Here is a 24,727-nt window from a genome sequence, read left to right on the forward strand (position 1 = left end):
AACACTCGTCCTGGGTTATTAACTGCCAATTTTGAGCAAAGAGTGCTAATTCTCCCCCTATGGGTGCTGCCAAAAGTTAAGTGCTTGGTGTAGGCAGAGGGAAGTCATTGGGATTGCTTTCTGTAGGTTTGCGCTTTATCTCCTCCAGATTTGGAGGTGGAAGCGCCCCATTGCTTTGACCTGTATGAATCTTGTGTCTGGTATCTGGAACCCTTAGGGCATCTGGATTTGCCCCTTTGAGCTCTGTCTGACACAGGAAAGGACCAATTTTTTGTAGGCCAGTGTCTACTGAATCTTGGAGGCTGCACTTGTAAGAAGTCTTTGTTTGCATAGACTTAGCTTTGTCTTCCATTTTCTTTAAAACCTCTTCTGCCTTAATACCAAACAGAGAATGCTGCTGTAAAGGTGCATCCAGCAATTCAGCTTTAGCATGATCAGGCAAATTTTGTTCCTTTAACCAGGCATGCCTCCTAATCACAGATCCAGTAACTGCGACCCTGTAGGAGGCCTCTAAGGAATCAAAATCACATTGCAAATTATGCTTTCCGACTTGTTCATCTGCATGCAATAATTCCTGTAATTCTTTATTTTCTGCACATTCTGAAATCAACATCATTTTCTGTTTCAGCAATCCCATACCATGTTGTTGGTACTTAAGCATATGAAATTGACAGGTTGCAGATGTATACACCTTTTTTCCCAATCTGCCCAGTGCCCTTGAATCTCTGTCAGAGGGGGTAGGATTTTTTGCTGTTGAGGCCTTAACTCCCTTTGGACCCTGTGAAATAGTTTCAGGATCAGCAGCAGGGTTTCTAAATAAAAATTTATGCAAGTCAGGGACCCTGTAATATCTGTCAGGCTTACTGGGAGCCGGAGGTAAGGAGTCAGGGGTCAAGCTTGACTCCGAAAACACATCATCCACAATGTCTAAAACGGGGAATGGCTAAAGGCCTGTGCTGAGGGAGAAGAAGGAAATCCCTAAGCCTTTTTTGATTCTGAGAAGTCTTGACTCTCCCAGTGAAAATGCTCCCTCAAAGTATGCAAGGTTTCTCCAAATGAATAATCCTCAGGAGGAGATGCAGATGGAATAGACTCCTCAGCATCAGAATTCTCATAGGGAGGTACAGATAATTCCTGATCAGAAGAGGAATCAGAAGAAATAGAAACCTAATCTGAAGATTCATAATCAGTGTCTTGCCTAGGCCTCTTATCAGGAGGGGGATGGGTACCTCTGATCAAGGTAATAAGGTCTTCAGCCATTTTGATCATTTGTTTTTTAGGCATAGAGGCCTGTGCATGTGGCTAATGCATCAGTTTTTTAGTTTTAGAAGTTGCTTTTGTCTTTGGTTTTGCAGCTGTCGTCGGTTTGATATACAAATGTTGAGGTCTGAATACACCCTCAGAAGCCGGTGCCTGCTCAGCGGCTCCGGACCCATCCGAGGGAGATACATACGTCGGTCCAATACCTTGAGTATCTGGCGGTATGCCGGACTCCACATGGGTGTCGGTAGAGGCCTGCGACTCGAAGGTAGCGGGTATCAGGGGCTGTGAAAGTGCCTCACTGAGTACCGGCGAACCAGCGACTGGCTTAGGAGAAGCTTCGTTGTCGGTTTTGGATCTCGACTTCCTTTCTCTGTCCTTTTCTTTGCATTTTTTTATGTACTCTGGTAGTTGGATTGCTATCTGACGACATTTCTGGGTAGTTAAATCTGTTTCCAAAATACTTTGATGCAAAAATATACCAATGCTTAATAGTGCGTTGGTTAAATCTAGCACAAAACCGACAGCCAGGCACATTGTGATCAGGGCCTAGGCAAGGAATACAGTACAAATGGAAATCCTCATGAGGTATTTGCTTCCCACAAGTAATGCAATTATTAACTTTTTCTGACATCGGTAAAAAGCAAGAAAAAAGTTTCCCCAATGGGGTACTTAGCTTTAGTGAAGACTTCGGTTCTGAAACTCAAACTCGAATATTTCAGTAGTCGGCCAACCGGCACTTGCAAAATGCTTCTGCTTCGGGCACCGCACAGCAAGAAAGACTGAAGAAAATGGCGTCGGCTGCATGTTTTATACCCCTGACGACCTGACGTCATGGAAGAGGACGCAGCAACTGACGCAGGACCCAAGACTTTCTAATTCAGGCCAACTGAGGGCAACCTGCCAGCAGATTACCCAAATGTAATGACTGCAGCAGTGAAACACGAAGAACATCAGACAAATGAAAATGAAGTGGAATAGAAAACATTAAAAAGAAATAAAGCTTCATCCCCTTGTTTACCAAATGGCCTATCCTTCTTGCAGCAAATATAACTAACCTGACAAAAAGACCTTTAGATAAAAATAAAAACTGAAGGTTTTACCTAAGTTTCAGAAATGACAAAAAAGACTTCTACTGGAATATCTGCCATTACATTCAGAATATACTGAGCATCAGCTTTTATAAACTTCAAACTCTGTGGGTAACAAGAAAAGTAAATTAATAAAAGAAACAGAAGAGCCATAAGAATAAACACAAAGAGAAACAGTAACATAAAAAGATCAGGATACCACAAATTAAAGCAAAGAAAAAAAAAATACTTATGAATTAAAAGCAATAGAGAGAAAAATCTGATTAAAGAAACTGAGAAAGAAAGAAAGAAAGAAAGAAAGAAAGAAAGAAAAAAAGAAAAAGAATATAGTGAAATGAACAATGCAGTCAATTAAGTATCACCATTAAGAAAAACAGCAACTTGAAAGAGAGTATATTATTCATTGCTAGGTCACACCATTTACATCAGGCAAAATTAAGGGTAAAGGCAATTTTCTAGTAAAGTGTAAATGTTTGAAGATAATAAACCTGACCTAAATAAACAGAAAACTTCAAAGGAATCAAGACAATGCTTATTAAAAGTAAAAGCAGAAATGCCATTTGTACTGGCAAAACACAAAAAGGAGAAAAATACAGCAATGTCTAATTCAAAGTGAAACGCATCATAACATCATTCTATCAGACTACAGTCAAGAATATTTTCACTCCCTTTTCCTAACTGCACATTTACCTCAATTTCCTGAACTTGTTCTTGGTTTGTTGCGTACATCTGTTGTAGAGAATCTTCCAGCTCTTTGTTGCGTTCCAGCAACGTCTTTCCCAGCTCTGCTGCAAGGTGCAGGTCTGCAAAAGAACAAAGGTACCTGTGAATTCCAGAGCTTTCATTAACTGAAATAAGCAAAAATTCTAGAGCAATTCAGTGTGGATACATTTTATTTATTTTTTATTCATTTAGTAATGATCGGGAAGGAATATAAACTAGTACTGGGATAAGTCTGCAAGCTAATAAATACATATACTGCCATAACTGGGGTTAAATTGTACTGTTTTTAGTGCTCAATCTACGTGGAGAGCATATGAATGCCTCATTGTATTCAAGCCTACCTAGGTTCCATGAGAGCATGCATGTATTTCTAGTAGTGGTAAACCCCCCCGATTAACATTTTACTTTTAAAGGAAATTATTTTTCTACTTAGGTAGCTGTTAATTATGTCAATAAGTCCACACTACACACACACACACACACACACACACACACACACACATATACACACACATGCATGCACACACACACACACACACACACACACACACACACACACACTCACAACTGCCCAGATTTTCACAGTATGTTCAAAATTTTGTCTTATATTTTTGATCTGTTCCTTTTAAAATTTGTGGCTTCTGGCAAAGCACAATGTATTGGAGTCGGTAAATAATGACGTTCTAGTGTCAGACTTCATATCCTTCAGAAAATGCATGCTAATACAAATCGTGTTACTCTACCAACTTTCTTACTTTAAAAAGGCAATATTTAAAATCTGTCTATATGTTGGGGCCTCTTTTCCCTCCATTATTTCATTATTTTAGGCTTTATCCAGATTTGTTGCGCTAAGAGCTTGAGATGTAACACTAACACTAACAGTAACGCGTGCACGTGCGTGCACACACACACACACACACACACACACAAACACACACACACACACATGAACATATACACACACACACACACACACACACACACACACACACACACACACATATTCTGGTTCAGATTAATTTACCTCCTCGCTTTGCTGAAACACATACTGAGACAGAAACACAACAAGTACTTATGTCTTAGTCAGACGTCTTCAAACTTATCTTTTGTTACACATTCTGGTTCAGATTAATTTACCTCCTGCCATACTGAAACACACAGAGACAGAGACATGGGTACTTTCGTCTTAGCCAGGCGTCTTCAGATCTATCTTTTGTTATGGTTAATAGAGTTTACATAGATAGATAGATACAGATATATAAAAGTATACTTATAAAGGAAGTCATGGGAGATGTGCTATACATATGCAAAACAGGTGGAGATGGAATATGATTGGTTAAAATGAGGGGTAAGGTAGCATGCAATGAATATGTAGCATGCTATTCATGTAGGGGAGTTTCAACATTTCTTAGCCAATCAGAGAATTAGCTTCCATGTTGTGATGGAGCCAATCAGCATTGAGTGTTCATCTCCTAATAAGGGGTTTCTAAATTGCAGCAGTATGCTGATGTTCTCAGTCTGCCTAACTGGTCTTGTCTCTAAATAACCATATGTCTTCATAGCCAGTAGGGTGTACACTTTGCATTTCCCTGGTAAGCCTATGCTATGCAGTGGCTATTGTTTCAATTCTCAAAGTTCAGCAAGTTTCTTCACATCAAACACACCTTTCAACAATATGGTCATGCCCTTGTACCAACCCCTTTACTAAGTCTCCTTCGTACACAATCAAATCAAACAAATACTGTAAATATCTTCACAAGTTTGCAGCAATAATATCCTAGTTAAGTGCTTTGACAAAATATCTATATGTATTATTTACCTTTTGTGAACTAAATTAAACTGTGACTATGCACACTGTAAAATAACTGTGGATGTTCTATAGATGTGTGCGAGCTTGACATGCTCTCTTTCGGCTTTTCCCGGTTAAGGGTCACCACAGCGGAACTCCGGTCTGCTAATGATTGGCAGTTGAATTTTACATGCCGAGTTGCCAACCCTGACACACAACCTTCAACGAAGGTAAGCCCATTCACGCATGTCTCCACACAGAAGATGCTCTAGCTGAGAATCGAACAGGACAACGTCTTACTGTGAGGTGACAACGCTACCGCAGCACCACCACTGCGATTGTGAGCTTGACATACTGTTAGTACTATATAGTGAACATACCATATTGACTGTCTGTTAAATTACATATATAGCTCAGTTATTACATTGTATACTTCCACTGTTAAGTGATGTACATGCCTATGCAAGTATTAATGCAGTGTGACCAGGTCTCTAGTGAAAAGAGGCTTTGCCTAATCAGACTTTCTCAGAAATCAAAGACAAATAAATAAATACATTTGCAATCACAAAGCAGACAGTAATGAAGGATGCAGCGGGAGGTCAGCGAAGAGGATGAGAATCAATCTGTCCTGGCCTGAGTGTCGAATGTGACGAGACAGGCGTATGATAGGGCTGTCTCTCCCAGTTATCAGCTTGTAGATAATGGCAATAAAGTACTACGTCTGGCTAAAAGGAGACACTCTGCTATGGACAGGGGTGTGTAGTGGTGTACTCTTGGTCCCTCCTCTCCTCTCCCCTCTCATGGGTGCCTGAAACACAAATCTAAAGATGACTTCAGACAGAGCTATTGACTGATGCTGCAAGCAGTTGTTTGATGGTTAACTAGCATGTTATGTAACTTGTTTTCATGAAAAGGAAATGTTAAAAAGGGGCTCAGCTCAGAGGCAGACTTATCCAAAGCTGTTAACAATGTCAGTATCTGCTGCTGTAACTGAGGTCATTTTCCACTTTGAGAGGGGTTTGTTTTAGTCTGCTTTGAGATCCAAACAAAATCAGATTTATTTTAGCAAAGCTTTTCCCCCAATATTTTACAAAGATGATCATTTTCTCCTTAATCAGGTTGGTGTTAATCAGGGCACCCCATAGCCAGTTGTACTGCACACAACTGTACAGAGAACTGTAGCAAATGAGTTTGGCACCCTAGATAAAACATCTATTTGGCATTTCCTCCCTGATGTGGGTAAATCATGTTGATCACTTAGTGACAGCTTCTAAATTGTCAAACTTTTAAGAAAAGTTTGAAATTTTACAAGCTGCCACTAAGTAACTGTGGCTGCTTGACCCAGACAGTAAACTAAGTGTAAAACTGTTATTTTTGGTACATGTAGTTGTAACTATATATATATGAAAACAGAACAATCTAAGAGTTACACAGTTTACAAGCTGTCTATTAGACAGTTGTCAATTACATATTAAATTATAAATTAAAGCTACAGAAAGCCCTGGGGTTTGATACAGTGTTTATAAAATTCTTCTGCAATCACTGCAGCACAGCAATCAAAGCAATGATACCAACATTTAAGGAACCAAGACCAAGTCTGGATTCCACCAGAACCACTTCCAAATTATTTCATCCTCAACTTCCTTTCACTTCTAGATCATATCTAGAGATAAGGTTGGTCTTGTGTACATTCTTTCAATATTCAGCCTCTCCGTTGTTTTTCTAAGGGAAAGGACAGCTATAGCAGCCCTTGTCATCGAGTATGTCTACAAAACAAGACTCATGACGTTAGTGTTTTGGAACTATAGTGGTTTGCAGAAATCACAAACATACAAACATAGATTCCTGAATTTAGGTATACAGACAGGAACTTTTCAAAAAAGAAGAGTGCTCACAATAGAAAAAACTGTCACAACATGATGGAAAGCTACTGTATTCCTTCTATAATACACATTAAGAAAGTGAGCAGCCTTCACCCACCATGTGGGGGATTTTGTCCCTACACCCCTATACTTAAATACTCTAAGATTGCTGTAACTCAGAGGAAAATCAAACTACAGGGACAAAAGTGAAATTTTCACTTTTAACAAAATGGTGCAGTTCTAAAGTAAGAATACTTAATTACTGGGGTGAGGGTTTAAGTCTCCAAATGGGAGGTGCAGGAAGGTTGAATTCCAGCAAAATAAAGTTATAAATTAAAATAATAAGTTAACTACCGCAGATCAAAAGCTGCTTCCACAACTTGCATGTGGGAACATATTCAGAGAATTAGAAAAGTATGTTTCAATCTGTAAAATTTCTAGTCAGTCAAGCAAATGTCTTATCAAGCAGTTTTGAATGAACAGACATGTTTCAAGCAACTGTGATATCCACAAACACTTCTCTCTGATTGTCTACCTATGCTATAATTGTAATACTCACTGGAGTTACTGCCTCCCCCTGTCAGCAGGATTGATGCTAATGCCCCCAACAGATTGCTTTTTGTTGTATAACTGTTCTTTAAAAAATCAGCTGCTTGATTAACATGTATTGTATAAGCTGTTATATGCATATCACTCATTCACTAATGTTTCACTAGGTAAAAACAAAAACATTTTGTTTTTCAGTGAAATTCTTATCAGCTTTGCACCGAGTCCCCACAATAATACGGATACAATGAACCTATCCAGTCTACTTTTTACGTGCAGTTAACATTCTGCACCTATATCTCTTTCACCCTCACCTTTCTCCTCACCCTTTGTGCCATGCTCTCATGAAAGCTTCTGTGGATTCCTTCTTTGCCACTAGCATTTTGGTAGTCTATTCTATGCATCCACAATCCTCTCTGTGAAAAATGTGCTTTTGGAGGTTCAAAAAACAGTTCCTACAATTTGTTGCTTGGGTCATTTCTTCTCTTCTCTTCTCCCTCAATTCTTCCTGCTAAGATGACTCCTTAATGTGTGCTTGATAACATCTATTGCACCCATATCATGTCTGCCATGTCTCTCCTGGTTTCAGAACAGCTCTAGCTCTGCTAGTTTCTGATCATACCCTTTCCCCTCAATGTCATGCACAGTCATGGTGGTTTCTTGTGGACTCCTTGCAGCAACCTGATGATACCTTTTCATGTACGGTAATTCACAAGTATTCAAGGTGTTGTCTAACAAGAGTCCTGTACACCCTGTACAGTAGGTGCACTATCACTTGACTTCCTGAATATATCCACCTGAAGATGCACCCCAACATTTCATTAGCTGCTGCCACTTATCTCTCACTCTGTTCTTGGTGATCCACTCCAAGTGTGATCAACACCCCGGTCTTCTTTCTGTTCTGTTGCCATCAGTTTCAACATGCACCCCAACAGATTTGAACACCTGGATTGTTGTAGCTCAGGTGCAATACTTTTTTAGAGTACTTTTTGCCATCATGTCTTCTGACCATCGAGTTTCCTCTTACTGGACCTGAACTCATTAATTCTCTCATAGTGAGGTCTCCCAGAACCATAGAGATAAAAGCCTTCCAGAAGAGGGCATAAGGGTTGCTTGTACTCTCTTAGTTATGAAAGCATTTTGGTCATTCACTGACCCCTCCCATGGGTGAGGATATGCAACCGCATCACCATGAAGGTAACTATGCCTTTCCCTATGTGACTACATGCCCTCATGCACCCTCTGCTAATGGGTACCACATACATGGCTTGGTTCACCACACACATACCCTAGGAAGACCCCTTGTAGTGCTCCCTCCCCCAGGGATTGTGGCATCAGGTAATCCCTTCCCACCCTCCCTTCCTTCTCAGAACAGATACAACTGTCATTCTCATGCAAACTCCAAAAGACACCTGATCTACTGAATCAGCTCTTACTGCCTGAATGAAATGACAGTCAGGGTATTACATTTCTATATACCACATGAGGTGGCACGGGTGCAGTACTTTTCATTTGTCTGGAAGGATTATGTATTCATTTAGTGCCTCCACTTTTCCAAGGTCTTTTATAACCTTCCTCCCAATGTTTCTTAGCTTGGTCATATCTGACCCTCCTTCCTCCTTTTTGCTACAGCCCCTTTTCTACTTGCGCATCCCTTTTACCAATTCCCCTTCAGTTTATGACTTTGCTGTCCTTCCTTACCACTTATCTTGTCATTCTGTTAGCCTTTTTATACTGTGCCTCCTTCACTTCTCTGTCCCTTCCTTTCCACCTCTTGTTGACACTAGCCTTTTTCCCTAATACACAGCATCTCACTTCTGTGTAGCCACACTGGCCTTTCTCTCTTTTTGCTCTTTTCTCATGCCCTTGTCCAAAGCCCTGGGCTCTCCATCCCTGAACCACTCCCATAGCTTGTTTATTGTCTCAGTTTGCTTCCTGTCTCCTCACTCATCCCTGACCCTTTCCCCAGGCTTAGCATAAACCATAGTGTGCCACACTTAATCTTATCGAACTGTACCTTAACTTGAACATCCATGACCCCATTTGCCTTGATTATAATCACATCCACAATTCTGTCCTTTCATGAATAGTCCTAATTATATAAGCCAGCCATAGTCCAAGACCCTGGTTAAAGTACAGTTGTGTACACTTACCATAAATGTAGATGTTCGAGTGTATTCACTGCTGCAGTCATTACGTTTGGGTTATCTGCTTGCAGGTAGCCCTCATTTGGCCTGATTAACAAAGTCTTGGGTCCTGCATTGGTTGCTGTCCCTTCTTCCATGACGTCAGGTCGTCAGGGGTATAAAACAAGCAGCCGACGCCATTACATCAGTTTTTCTTGCCCCAGATGTCAGGTGCCCCCCTAATGGGGAGCAATTAAATATAAAAGTACAATGATATACCACCAACAAAAAAGCAAATACACCAAAAAGGCTTTTAAGCATAGTAAAGGAAAGTAGAGGTATAGCCAAAAGAAGTTAGGGGGCTGGAGAGAGGGTAACCAGAACTGCAACAGTGAATACACTCGAACATCTACATCTATGGTAAGTGTACACAACTGTACTATGTTCTTCGTGTTTCACTGTTGCAGTCATTACATTTGGGTAGATTCCCAAAGCTGAGGTTGGGAGGAGGAATTGAGATAGCATTAGGACCAGCTATAAGGCCCTGCAAGACTGCAGTGACAAAGCCAGCTCTGGATTTAGAGAAAACTGGTAAATGGTAATGCTTGGTGAAAGTATGTACAGAACTCCAGGTAGCAGCTTCTAGAATGTCCCTGGTAGGGACGTCTCTGAGAAAGGCTGTAGAGGTAGATGCAGCCCTGGTGGAGTGAGGCCTGATCCCCTGGAGGACAGGTTTTCCATGGTGCTTCCAGCAGAAATGAATGCGATAGCCTATCCATTTAGAAATGGTTTGCTTTTAAATAGCCTGACCCTCTGCCCCTGCAGCAAATGCTACCAGCAGTTGTTCAGATTTCCTTTGAGGTTTAGTCATGTCCAAGTAGAATCTGAGTTGTCTGTGAACATCTAAGGAATGCAGTATCCATTCCCCTTTGTTCTGTGGATTGGGAAAGAAGGCTGGCAAATGAATGGACTGATTAAGAGCCACACTAGATACCACCTTGGGCATGAAGGATGGATTGGTTCTGAGGGACAAACTGTCTGCATGAAAGATGATGAAAGGCTCCACTGCCATAAGGCCCTGTAATTCAGATACCCTTCTAGCTGAAGTGATTGCAAAAAGGAAAGCTGTTGTCCAAGAAAGAAATTTTAAGTCTGCAGTAGCAGCTAGCTCGAAAGGAGGTAGAGTGAGTTTTTCCAAAACAAAGTTAAGGTCCCAGGCTGGGGTTGGAGCTCTCCTGGGTGGTCTCAAATTTTTGACCCCCTCTGAGGAACTGCTTGAGCAGTGGATGAAAGAAGAGGGGGTGTTCTGATTTATAATGAGCTGAAATGGCTGAGGCATGGATTTTAATGGAGGAAAAAGACAGGCCCTTGTGAAGCATCTCAGTTAAGTATTGTAAAATCTGAGGTAAATTGGGCACTGCTGTGCTCATCCCTTGAGATTGGCTCCAGGCACAGAATCTTTTCCATTTTTCAGCATAGGATTTTCTAGTGCTAGGCCTCCTTGAGTCTAAAATGATATCCATCACAGGTTTACTGAGGGATGGTAAAGGAGTGATTATATAATTAGCCAGGCTGCAAGGTTCAGTGTTAGAAGCTGAGGGTGCGGAATCTGGTTCTCCTGCTGAGACAACAGGGAAGGAGTCTGAGGCAGGTGCCATGGGGATAACCGTGACACACTGTGCAGGAGGGGGTTCCAGTGTTGGCGTGGCCAGTCTGGAGCAATCAAAATCATCCTTGGTTTGTCCTGTTTGATTTTTAGTAGTACTTTGGAAAGCAGAGGCAGAGGGGGGAAGGCATAGACTGATAGGTTTTTCCAGCTGAAGGACAGAGCATCCACTTTCCAGGCTTGTTTGTGGGGAGTCCTTGTGCAAAATTTTCCAATTGGTAGTTCTGGGGAGAGGCAAACAGGTCTATATCTGGGCTCCCCAATTTTCTTGTCAACATGTTGAAAATCCTTGGTTCCAGTTTCCACTCGTGTGGGTCCATGAGGTTTCTGCTTAGTCCATCTGCCAGTGTATTTAACTTTCCTGGCAGGAATTGAGCTTGTATGTGCACTTGGTAGCTCAAGGCTGTGTTCCACAATGCCATGGCTAGTCTGCAGAGGGGGTAAGAATGTGTACCCCCCTGCTTGTTTATGTACCACATAACAGTGGTGTTGTCCGTCTTTACCATTAGTTGTCCTGGAAGAATGTGGTCCTTGAAGGCTGTCAGAGCATTCTGCACAGCTAACATTTCTTTTTGATTGATGGGCAGGTGCATTTGACTTGGGTTCCATTTGCCCTGAATGCACTTCCCTGCCAGGTGAGCCCCCCATGCATAGTCTGATGCATCTGTTGTTAGGGTTTGGGCAGCAGGGGGTGATGTGAAAGGTAGTCCCTTGTTTTGGTGGCAGGCCTCTGCCCACCAAAGGAACTCTAGGCATAGGCAAGGTATGACAGGAATCATTGCTTCTAGATCCTGAGAATGTTGACACCATAGGCTTTTTAGATACCACTGTAGTTTCCTCATATGCAGTTTTGCATATGAAATTAGAAGAATGCAGGAGACCATGAACCCCAAGGCTTGCAGTATTTGTCTTGCAGATAGCAGGGTTTTTGTGGCCACTTATTTGAAGTAGGTTGTCAAATGAATTTGTTTCTCTGGCGTGAGGTAGGCCATCTGGGAAGTTGTATTCAAGCTTGCTCCCAGGAATATCATTTGTTGACAGGGTACCAGGTGTGATTTATTTTCATTTATGGTGTACCCCAGACAAGTTAGAACCCTTTGTACAAAGGCCAGATGATTCAAAAGTATGTCCTGGCTTTCTGCCTGAATTAGACAATCATCCAGGTATGGGTATATTTGAATATTTCTTTGCCTGCAAAATGCAATAACTGGAGCTAGGCACTTTGTGAATACCCTGGGTGCAGTAGATAAGTCAAAGGGCAGTGCAGAGAACTGATAGTGTGTGTAGCCTGCTTTGAAGCGTAGGAATCTTCTGCAAGATTCCCTGATTGGGATGTGCAGGTATGCTTCTTTTTAATTTAGTGTTGCCAACCAGGCATCTTTGCCTAGCATAGGAAGTAACTGGTGAAGAGTCAGCATCTTGAATTTTGGAATCTCCAAAAAGGTGTTTAGAGTAGACAGGTCCAGGATAGGATGTCATAGGTTCATAGGTTCATACTAGGCTATCTGCCCTAGGGCATTTATAAGCCTAGCCAGAGTGTGTTTGGCTTTCGCCACCTATTTTAAATTAATTTTGCTATGCCCTTTTTCGAGGTTAGTATACTGTGCCTCTGTCTAACAGTGACACAGAAGTTATACCCGGAGTAAACCTACGATCTCCCATCCACTCATCAAGATTCCTCTTGAAGAGAGTCAATGAGGGACTTTGCCTAACCTGGACTGGGATTTTATTCCAGAGTGAAGGGAGCCTCTGGGTTATGAATCTGTCCCTCCAGCATGTCCTATTTATTTCAGTGCTGAGGTTCAAGTCTCGAGCACGTAGCTCAATGGGATTTGGATTTTCTGAGGTGCAGCATGTCCATTAATTCCGGGTTGGACATGGCTTTATACATCAGGCACAGATTGCCTCTGAGCAGGCGGAATGCCACTGAGTAGAGCTGGAGTTTCTTTAACCGGGCAGCATATGGCATCTGTTTGAGCCCTTTGATCCTCTTGGTGAGGTACTTTTGGGGTCTTTCCAGTTGCTGCAGGTGTCTGGTAAGGTACATCCCAAACGGGGCATTGTACTCAATTATGGGCCTGATGAGGGATGAGTAAAGAGGCACGATGACCTCCCCTGATCTAGATGTGAATCCCTTCATGATTAGGTGGGCTATATAAAATGTTTTTCTAACCACTTTGGCCACGTTGTTGTCAAATGCGAGATTGCTATCAACTTGGGTCCCCAGGTCCCTAATTACTTCTTCTGTACTTAATGGACTACCACCTATGTGGTAATTTGTGGGCACTTTGTTTTTGCCAAAGGGGATGACTATACACTTTTTGGCATTTAGCTTGAGGCCATGGCTCTGGCACCAGTTGTCTGTTTCTATGAGGCCCTTTTGAAGGATGCTTGTGTCGGCTGGAGAGTCGATTATGGTGCCCAGTTTGCAGTCATCTGCGAACTTGGTCAGTCACAGTCCTTCCGTGTTGGCTTGTACCTCCGAGAAATATATACCGAACAAGAGAGGTCCCAGGACTGAGCCTTGTGGGATGCCACTTGTAACTGGTTTGGAGTCTGACATGGCTCCAGCAATTCTAACCATGTGGGTTCTGTCCTTGAGCCAGTTTGCAAACCATCTAGTGATATAGGGGTTTATATTTAAGCTGGTGAGCTTATCTATAATGCCCAAGTGGGGTATTGTATCAAAGGCTTTTGCGAGGTCCAGGTAGGCTGTGTGGACCACCTTCCCCTCGTCAATGGCCTTGGTGACTGTTTCAAAGAAATCAACCAGGTTTAAGAGGCAGGATCTGCCCTTAACAAAGCCGAACTGGGTAGGATCCAGTGTCTGTAGGTCCCCAATATCTTTATTTATGAGGTCCATGATGATCCTTTCCATAGCTTTGCAGACCAAGCTAGTCAGGCTTATGGGGCGATAGTTTCCAGGATCCGTTGAGGCACCACCTTTGTTGAGAGGGACCACTGTTGCTGTACGCCACTCTTTGGGTACATATCCTGTAGTAAGGCTGAGATTGAACAGTAGTTTTATGTTTGGGTTTAGCTCTTCTTGGAGTTCATGTAGGGCGCAGCCGGGACACCGTCTGGTCCCATTGATGCTGTGTTTTTGCTTTGGAGAGGGCAGCTCTTACCTGAGCATCTGAGATGTCAGGGGGGAAGCACTCTGCTGGGATAGATATTTGCCCTTTTGGTGGGGATGGGGGGGGGGAGTTTGCGCTGAACCTGTCAGCTAGGATGTTGTCAATTTCTGTGGGTTCGGTGTATTTTTTGTCATTTTGGACTAATTCTGAGCATATCTGGGAATTCCCACCCAGGTTCCTAACATAAGTAAAGAAAGCCTTGTGATTATCCTTAGTGTCCTGTGCAATTTTTCTCTCGAAGCTGGCCTTAGACGATTTTATGAGTGCCTTTAGTTTTTTGCTAATACTGATCAGAGATGCCTTCCCTTTTTGGGATTTTGCTCTATCATGTAGTAGCTTCCTCCTTCTATTGTATAGTTTGTTTATGGCTGGGGTCCACCAGACAGGACGTCTGCCTTTGGAGGATTGTGTCTTGGTTTTATTTGGGATTGCATGATCCATGCATTCCTGAAGGTGTTCATAGAATGCGTTTATAAAGGATTCTGCGGTCTGGGCAGTATTTTCCACAGGCCCAGGGGCTTTGAAGGATTCCACCTCAGTTTTGAGGAGTGTGAAATTTGCTTTAGAGAAGTTTCTCACTGTGGTTTTCAGGGCAGGGGGTGGAGTCGGGATGTGAATATCCAGTGAGATTAGTTTATGGTCTGATCTTATCAGTGAGGGATACACTTCTGGTCTGGAGCATAGAGTCTCCATGTTGGTGATGATCAGGTCCAGTATGTTTTCCCCTCTTGTGGGAGGGGTAACAAGTTGTTCCATAGCATTTGAGTTTATAAATTCTAGGAACCTTTGGGCTAGGGTGTTGTAGCTAGAGTAATGCTCCCAGTCTATGTTTGGGTAGTTGAAGTCGCCCAATATAATGGTGTTTGGAGAGACCTTCATATTTTCCAGTGTTCTCAGGAAGGCCGAGTGGGGTTCCTGGGTTTGGGAGGGTGGTCTGTAACAGGCTATAAACTGGAAGGCAGTTTTACCCACTGTTAGTTGCACATGGATAGTCTCTGATGCTTCATGCTGTGCCACCAACCTGGAGTCATGAATTGTCTTTTCTGGGTACCAGGAAAAGTCTCGAGTAGAAATCTTGTCCCTTTTCCTCTTCTGGTACCAGCTGAATAGTCCCAATGCTTAAGAGAGAAAGTACTTGTTTTTGAGCCTCTGCCCACTGATTTGGGGGTAAGTCCGGCCACCCACTTGGCGTTGGTAACGTGTGGAAGTGAAATCTGTATTCCTGGGACACTATATTTAAAACCCATTTGTCCTGGGTAATGAGTTCCCAGTTCTTTGCATGAAGAGCAATCTTTCCCCTCAAAGGGGCAGTCAGTTGATAAGTGCTTGGAAATTTTAAAAGGAAGTCATTGAGACAGTTTACCATAGGGGGGAGTCTTATTACTCCCAGATTTGGAAGTGGAGGCCCCCTCCACTTCTTAGTCCTGTGTGTCCCCTGGGACTAAAACCTGGGGTTTTTGCTGTGTCTGTTTGGGATTGAGAAGACCTAGGAGGGGCTGGAAAGGACCAATTCTTAGAGGGCCAGTGCCTACTAAATCTAGGAGGCTGAACTTGTAACAAATCTTTAACAGTTTGCATAGATTTAGCTTTATCTTCCATCTTTTTAAGAACTTCCTCAGCCTTGTTGCAAAACAGGTGGTCCTGATTTAAGGGAGCTTCCAACAATTTAGCTTTAACATGAGTGGGCAAAGATTGCTCCTTAAGCCAAGTATGCCTTCTGAGCACAGACCCATTAACAGCGGCCCTGCAAGAGGCCTCTAATGAATCAAAACCACATTGCAAAGTATGTTTTCTAACTTGTTCAGCAGAATGCATTAAATCCTGTAATTCTTTATTTTCCACACAGTCAGGAATCAACATCATTTTCTGTTTAAGCAATCCAATAACATGTTGCTGATATTTTATCATATGAAACTGGCAGTTTAAAGCCCTAATGGCCAAGGTTGCAGAAGTGTAAACCTTCTTACCCCATCTATCCAGTGCCCTGGAGTCTCTATCAGAAGGGGTAGGATTTTTAGCAGTAGAAGCCTTAATGCCCTTGGGCCCCTGTGAAACAGTCTCTGGATCCGCAATACAATTTTTAAAAAGTAACTTGTGTGCCTCAGGGACCCTGTAGTATCTGTCTGTTTTTTTAGGAGAAGGAGGCAAGGAATCAGGGCCAAACTAGATTCCGAAAAAGCATCATCAACAATGTCTAGTACAGGAGGAATAGCTAAAGGCCTATGCTGAGGTAGGAGTAAGAAATCCCTAAGCCTCTTTTTTGAATCAGAAAAATCCTGGCTTTCCCAGTGGAAATGCTCCCTTAGAGAATGTAAGGTTTCCCCAAAAGAAAAATCCTTGGTAGGGGAAGCAGAGGGAATGGAGTCCTCTGCATCAGAATCCTCATAAGTAGATAACGGCAAATCCAGATCATAAGAAGAGTCAGAAAAAACAGAATCCTGGTCAGAAGATTCATAAACCACTTTGGTCCTAGGCCTCCTAGAAAGGGGAGGTTGGCTACCCCTGATTAGAATTATTAGATCTTCAGCTATTCTTATCACTTGTTTTCATGCATAGAGGCCTGAGCATGTGGCCTGAGCGTCGGTTTTTTAGGCATGGTTTGAGATTTAGGCCTAGGAGAAGAAGGAGGCGTCGGTTTAATATGCAAGTCCATAGGCCTGTATATACCCTCAGAAGCCGGTGCCTGCACAGCGGCTCCGGGCCCGTCCAAGGTAGAGACATCCGTGGGTTCCATAATTGAAGCATCTTGCGGCATACTCTGAATGGGTCTCAGTAGAGGCCTGCGAATCAGAAGTAGTGGGTATCAGGGGCTGCAAAATCGCCTCACTGAGTACCGGCGAACTGGCAACTAGCTTAGGAGAAGCATCGTCGGCAGTTTTAGACCTCGGCGGCCTGTCTCTGTCTTTATCTTTGCGTTTTTTTCTGAATCCCGGTAGTCAGAAGGCTAACCGACGACATTTCTGGATAATTAAACCGAGAACCAAAATATTTAGAGGTGAAAATATACCGATGACGGACAGTGCGCTGATTAAATAAAGCACAAAACCGACAGCAAGGTACGTTGTGGTCAGGGCCTAGGCAAGGAATACAGTACGAATTAAAATCTTTATGAGGTATTTGCTTTCCACAAGTAATGCAATTATTAAGTTTTACTGACATCAGTAAGGAGCAAGAAAAAGTTTCCCCAACGGGATACTTAGCTTTAGTTGAAAGACTTCGGTTCTGAAACTCGAAAACGAAAAATTTCAGGAGTCGGCCGACTGGCACTTGTGAACTGCTTCTGCTTCGGGCACCGCACGGCAAGAAAGACTGATGTAATGGCGTTGGCTGCATGTTTTATACCCCTGATGACTTGACATCATGGAAGAAGGGACAGCAACCGACGCAGGACCCAAGACTTTGTTAATCAGGTCGACTGAGGGCTACCTGCAAGCAGATAACCCAAATGTAATGACTGCAACAGTGAAACATGAAGAACATCTCCCACTCTGTTCCTGTTCTGGAGCTGACACTCTTACAGTCTGCTCGTGATACATTCAGATTCTCCCCTGCATAATAATTCTCTTCCCCCTACCCCATTCCATTATGTCTTTTAGTCTCATCCTCCACCTTTCATATGTCTAGTGAATAATACACTGTATCAGTCCCCCAGCCCTCCACCCCTTCGTCCAACATAACTGCCAGGGCACTTACACTAGGTTCTGGCCTTAACTATACCACTGTCCCATTTTCTGGATAGATGTTCTTGCTCCTGTATTGCCTCACATCTGATGCCCTCCTTTATACAGATTGTGACTAGACCTCCATATTTCACTTTGCTGTTGTTCTTGAACAAGCTATACTCAAGCACCTCCATGCACCACCAGTTCCAAAAAATGACCAAGTCCCTCTTCTCATTAGGTTATGCTGCTTTAATACCAGCAATGTCTATTCTCCCCTTCTACACTACCAGCTTCAGCTCTCTCATCTTCCTACTGAGACTCTTTGCACTACAAAGTAATACTACCCAGCATGAGCCAGGTCAACCTTCTATGACCCCCCCCCCCCCGCTAGTTTCTACTTCTGCTTCACCTTCTTTCTATTCCATGAATAGATATTCCCTTTTCTTTCTCTGCCCTCTTCCTTCCCTTTTATTTAAAGGCACAGTAATCAACGGATACCTTCCTAACTCAGCACTAAGCAGAACTGCCCCTTATAGCCTAAGATGGAGTTGTCCACTGCGTGCCACTGATTTCTGTGTAGATCTTCAACCGTCCTCCTACCAGTCCCTACCTTTTGATTCAGCTTCTTCTGTCCACTAAACTCAGAATGGGAGTATTCTGAATTGTAATTTTATTTAAGAATTTCCAGAGAGAGAGAGAGTAATCTTTGTCCCCTTAGGACCCAGACTGACCATCATTTACCAGACAAACTATCTGATAATGCCTGTCTCAACTTGCAGTATTTACTCCCACTGGATAAGACCAGGTTGATGTGGTGGGAAAGGGAATGCGCCAATGTCCGTACCTAGTACTACCACTCCAAGAGATGGGACCGTCTTGGATGACTGTGATTTTTGCCTCATATTTTGATCTGTTCTGCATAAAATTTGTGTTTTTCTGGCAAATCACTGAAGATTGAAGCCATTAAATAATAATAAATAAAGACAGCCATTTGAGATTCTGACTTCATATCCTTCAGAAAATATATAACAATGCAAAACTTATTATTCTAGCAACTAAGTTTATAGGAGCAATATTTAAAATCTGTCCCTATTTTGGGGCCTTTGTTCCCCCATTATTTTTAGCTTTGTCCAAATTTCTTACTCTGAGAGGTTGATAAGTTTGTTTAACATACATGCCAGATCTCTGTTTTAAAATACCATAGAAAATGCTGTGAGTTATGAAGAACAGGACAAGCCTCTGTCTTTTGGGGTGAGCCAGGAATGAGATGGGTGGCAAGATGTGAGTAATGTTATGGAGTAAAAAAAGTGAAGCATGGATTGAGTCAGCTATGCAATAACAGAGGAGCCAAAAAAAAAAAACTAACCTGTAACTTCAATTTAACTGGGCTTGCCACCTTGAGACATTGCCAAACACAACAACTGTCAAGTCATCACAAATTACAACATAAGTCACTCATTCTAGCCCTTATATTCATCTGCAGTATGTTCAGATTATCACTTTTCACAGTGCCCACTGAAATTTGTAATATAAACCTGTAAAACTTATGATGTTCAGTAATCTGCAAATATTAAATCAATTACGGCACTTGATTCCAGTCTATTTTTCACTTCTAGTTTAAAGTTTGATCATGTATCACAATTTTTCCCTACCTGTCGCATACTGCTTCACACATTCTGAAGAAGAAAGACTGAGAGATACAGCCTAACAGTCCAGACTGTTTTTTTTTTTGCCTTTAACAGACATGTGGTGTGACATACCAATGTCTCAGTATAACAGTATTATGGTCTTAAATACCGGCCTCCCATACTCGTGTCTTTCTAATAGTGCCTCTTTACTGATTACCAAGGTTGAGAAAGTTGTATACCAGAAGCATCTTTGTTATGTTTCACTCATATATTTTTTATGTTTTACGTCAGGCACAAAATTACCATGTAGCACTACAGCAAACATATGGGTTATTTCTCAGAGAAATTCTTCATTGCTGAGGTTTTGGTCACTAAGGCCTTCTCACATCAGATTCAATGTTTGCAGACATTTACATTTAGCTCCTCAGCTCAGATGCCCCTTAAGTGAGTTTAGGGAATTGTTGGGGTAGCAAGTCACCATACCAATGTCTTAAAAACAATTTGGACATTCCAAATGTCTTATTTCCTTATTTTTTAGGGAAGCACTACGTAATAATCTGTCACACAGAATAAGATAAACTGCCAAAAGGAAACCGTTCAAGACAAAGCTAAAAGAACACTTACATAGAGACTGGAGAACCTCCAGCTGTGGTTTAACATATAATGTGGTTCAATATTACTTAATTTGTCTTACTATGGCAATGCACACACATTCTAGTCTCTCACTGTAGCACTCCACAACAGGGACAATCTAATCTATGCAGTGCCTCTGTATAATTTCTAACACAATAATACTGTTGTAACTGCCTCTTTTGATGTTTCCATTACCTGTTTTGTTTTTTAATTTACAGTACAAAGTTGTACCTTCTGCATAACTACACTGCCAAGCACATCCCCTGTAATAATTTATTTCTTACATGAACTACAAAATGAACTGGCACCTCACCTAAGTGTCATGTTTAATCATTGCCTCACCTCAGGCTTTGTGCCCACTGAGTGGTGCACAGCTATAGTTATCCCACTCCACAAGGGGGGAATCCACCTTGGATCCTGGGAACTACCGTCCCATCAGTCCGACGAGCCAGATCTGCAAGGCCATGGAACATATTATCATGGAACTTAAAAACAAAGACATTGGCAACCTTCAAACACTGGACCCCACCCAGTTCGGGTCTGTGAAGGGCTGATCTTGTCTCCTGAACCTGACTGACTTCTTTGAATCAGTCTCCAGAGCTGTGGATGAGGGTAAAGAGGTCCACACAGCCTACCTGGACCTCGCCAAGGCCTTCAACAACATCCCCCACTCTGGAATCATAGATAAACTTACTAAGCTGGGCATTAACCCCTACATCACTCGATGGGTTGCCAACTGGCTTACTGACAGAACCCACACTGTAAAAGTAGCCAACTCCAAATCCAGCTCCAGACAAGTGACAAGTGGAGTACCTCAGGGTCCAGTCCTAGGACTGCTCTTGTTTGGCATCTACTTCTCTGAAGTACAGGCCAACACTAAGGGACTCTGGCTAACAAAGTTCACAGATGACTGCAAACTGGGAGCCATTACTGAATCCCCAAATGATGTGGATATTCTAAAAAAGGGCCTTACAGAAACAGATGCTTGGTGCCAGAGCCATGGGCTCAAGCTCAATGCCAAGAAATGTATAGTTATCCCCTTTGGGAAAAAAACATGTACCCATGAATTACCACATATGTGGCAGTACACTAAACACCGAAGGTGTGATAGTGTGATAAGAGACTTAGGGACACAGGTGGACAGTGGTCTCACCTTCGATAATCACATCACCACAACAGTCAGGAAATCCTTCTATGTGGCACACCTCATCACTAAGGGCTTTTCATCCAGAATAAAGGAGGTCATTGTCCCACTGTACTCATCCCTCATTACACCCATTATGGAATACAATGCCCCGTTTGGTATGTACCTCTCAAGACATCTGCAACAACTGGAAAGGCCACAGAAATACCTCACTAAAAGAATCACAGGCCTAAAGCAGATGCTCTACGCTGACTGTCTAAAAAAACTCCAGCTACACTCTGTCGCATATCGTCTACTCAGAGGCGATCTCTGCTTAATATACAAGGCCATGTCAAACCCAGAGCTGTAGGGCATGCTACACATAAAGAAATCCCAATCCCTCTAGAACCACATGCTCCAGGGATCTTAACCTCATTATCACAATGAACAAAACATGCTGGAGGGATAGGTTCCTGACCCAGAGACTCTCCAGACTCTGGAATAGACTGCCCATACATGTCAAGCAGAGCGCCTCTTTGGCCCTCTTCAAAAGGAACCTTGACAGTTGGATGGGAGATAGGAAATTCACCCCAGGGATCACATCAGTTGCCCTGCTAGACAGAGGTCCAGGGAAGTAAGTATTGTGGAAAGAAATATCCAGGGAATTGTTATGGCTAGGCTTGTATAGGCCCTAGGGCCGATAGCCTAGTACCAACCTATGAACCTATGAACTTGAAGTGTAACATGACATGTGTGACTTTGCTGTATACACTACTGCTCATTATTCATTTTGCTACTTGGAGATTTGCTTTTTCACAGGACTTGAGTGAAAACAGAACCTCTCAGATGGACATTAAGAAATGTAAACACATGCATATGCACACACATACATACATATAAACATAAATTGTATGCAGTTCTACACAACTTTTTTCCAAATATATGGCTGGTTGTAAAACTAACAATCCATTGTCTGTAGTGTCAAATACAGGAAGCTTCTGTTCTGATTTTGACATCTTTTCAAACACTGACTTCCCTTCCAAAGCAACACATTACCAGTTCAAAAAAAAAAACCCTCATGCATTCTATTCTCAAAAGCTACCCATGTTAGAAGTTGGCCTATACTATGGCAGTCTACAATACATTTTTGCATTTGATGTACATATAATCTGCACATCATTAAGGGAGATGGAGACAGCAATTTTGTCAGCTCAAACCCTTGAGGTTCTGTAATTAATCTTTATCCTGAATATGACAAAAATGATTGAAAATATTCAAAACATAAGGTGTCTGATTTTCAAGGACTTGTTCTTAGTGTTAACGACTTACTCCAGTGTAAGCCTGCTTTATAGATAGGCCTTATACTACAGTAACTCACTTAAACAGAGAACAAGAGGGGTCCGAATGGAGAGATGAAAAGTCAGCAAGGAAAGGAGAGTAGTAGTGTTGAAATTTAATTCATCCTCAAGTCTTTGTGAGTACCTTCACGAGGTGGACCCTGTTTTCTACAAAAGCTCACAGAGCCAACACTGACAGTAGACTGTATTTATATAGCATGTATCATGGACAGAAGTAGGTTGAAAATTAAAAACGATAGCTGGGTACACAAGACCCAGGATAAAAAAGTGCCCAATCCTGGTAGGTGCACTGGTGCCAAGAATGGAAAAAATAACAGTGTAAAATCCTCAAAATACGGAAACATTCCTACAATGTAGCCATGTCAGGCCCAGAGGGAGGATGGCCCACCTGTTGTAGAAGGAAGTAGCAGTCCACAAAAATCACAAAAACTGATAGGCCAAAGAAGAGCCATAAAGACGATATAATGCACTATTGAGGATAAGAAAGAAATTATGTATTGTTACTGTTATGCAAAAAGCCCAGAATTTCCAGACACAAGATATACAAAAAGATTAAGAGAGAAATTAGAGGAAAGAAAAATAATTTCACAAGAAAAACTGTCAGAAGCTTCAAATAAACATTTGTGGTCATTAATACAACAGATTTTTTGAAAAACAGTGAATAGACCAAGAAACTTTGATCTGTTTGGAAAAAGAATCATCTGAGGAAGTGCGAAAATATAAACAACAAAACTTAGATATTTTTGAAAAGTATAAAAAAGAACTATGGACATGGGAAAGAAAGAGAGATCTGTTATGGTACAATATTTATGCAAAGGCAAAATCCAAATTAATCAACATAAAGAAGGCAGCCCCAAAGATATTTAAAGACAAATACAGGCAAAGACATCCAGACATGGAAAATTTCACAATAAAAAAATAATATCACAAAGAGGGAATGTAGAAAAGCAGATTAGTAAATTAGAAGGTAAAAAAATAGAAGTCGAGGTTATGGACTGCCTGTGAAGTGAAGGATTCGATGTAGGTCTAACACAGGTTACATCACAGCATGACGGAAAGAGTCTCCAAAGTAAGGAGAAACAGGAAGATCAGGAGACATCTGAAGAAGAAATATGGACATGGGAAAGAAAAAGAGATTTAATATGGTGTAATATCTATGCAAAGGAGAAAGCAAAATTAATCAATACAAAAAGAGCAGCACCAAAGATATTTGAAAAGAAATACAGCCAAAGGAATCTGGACATGGAAAACTTTATAATACAAAAAATAAGAAAGCAAAGAGGAAAAGTAGAAAAAGAGATCAGTAATGGAGGAGTTAAAGAAATAGAAACTGCAGTTATGGAGTACCTCCAAAGTGAAGGATTCAGTGTAGAAAATCTAATTCAGAAAACACCATGAAAGGACAGAGCAACAGAACTCCAAATTAAGGGGAAACCAGTAGAATGGGAAGCAATTGGTCAGGTGCTGTATGAAGATATTTTGGAGCCTTCCACAGGAAACGAGTATAAATATTCACTTGAAGCTGGACAGCACGGGAAAGAACAGGAAACTGTGGAAACTCTGACGCAGTTAATGCTGAGGAGTGATAGGCCAGTGAGTTCTCATATGACAGAGCAATGGATGGCACAGGATGAAACTGAAGAGGATGTGCCAAAGGAAGATGCAATAGAACTTTGTATAGAGTGCCTGCAGGAAATGGAAAACAAAAAAATGTGCCCTCAGTTTAGAAGAAAACAAGCTAAGAGAAGAGTTGCTTGACTTAATAGAGAAAGAGAGACATATTAAGATCAATGAAAGAAATAGACTGCAGAAGGTCAATAAAATCCAAAAAGTCAGAAGCTTGATAAAACAAATGAACACAGTAATTAGGACTGTCCATAGACATCCATGCAATATAACAAAAGTAAACAGGATATATTACTGTGCAGCTAAATTAATAACTGATAAAGGTCCATCACAAGAACACAGGGTAGTGAGGGAGAGAAGGGGGAGAAATCAGATACCATCATGGAAGTATCAAAAAGAGAAAACTATAAAGCAATTAAGACAAGAAGTGTCACTGTTAGAAGAGTATAGAAGAGGGAACAGATCAACAAAAATACTTAGAAAAATAGATGTGATAA

General features: G+C 41.8%; 1 protein-coding gene across 1 annotated transcript in view; it reads right to left on the reverse strand.

Annotated features, from left to right (window-relative positions):
• CDR2L (cerebellar degeneration related protein 2 like) overlaps nt 1-24,727 on the reverse strand; it is a 379,334-nt gene that overhangs the window by 136,727 nt on the left and 217,880 nt on the right. Inside the window, exon 2 of the mRNA XM_044090524.1 lies at nt 3,042-3,154. Coding sequence (XP_043946459.1) covers nt 3,042-3,154 — 113 coding nt within the window. The remainder of the gene's footprint in view (nt 1-3,041; nt 3,155-24,727) is intronic.

Source organism: Protopterus annectens, chromosome 12.part0, assembly GCF_019279795.1.
Source record: "Protopterus annectens isolate FY-2018-M chromosome 12.part0, PAN1.0, whole genome shotgun sequence".
NCBI classification, from domain to species: domain Eukaryota; kingdom Metazoa; phylum Chordata; order Ceratodontiformes; family Protopteridae; genus Protopterus; species Protopterus annectens.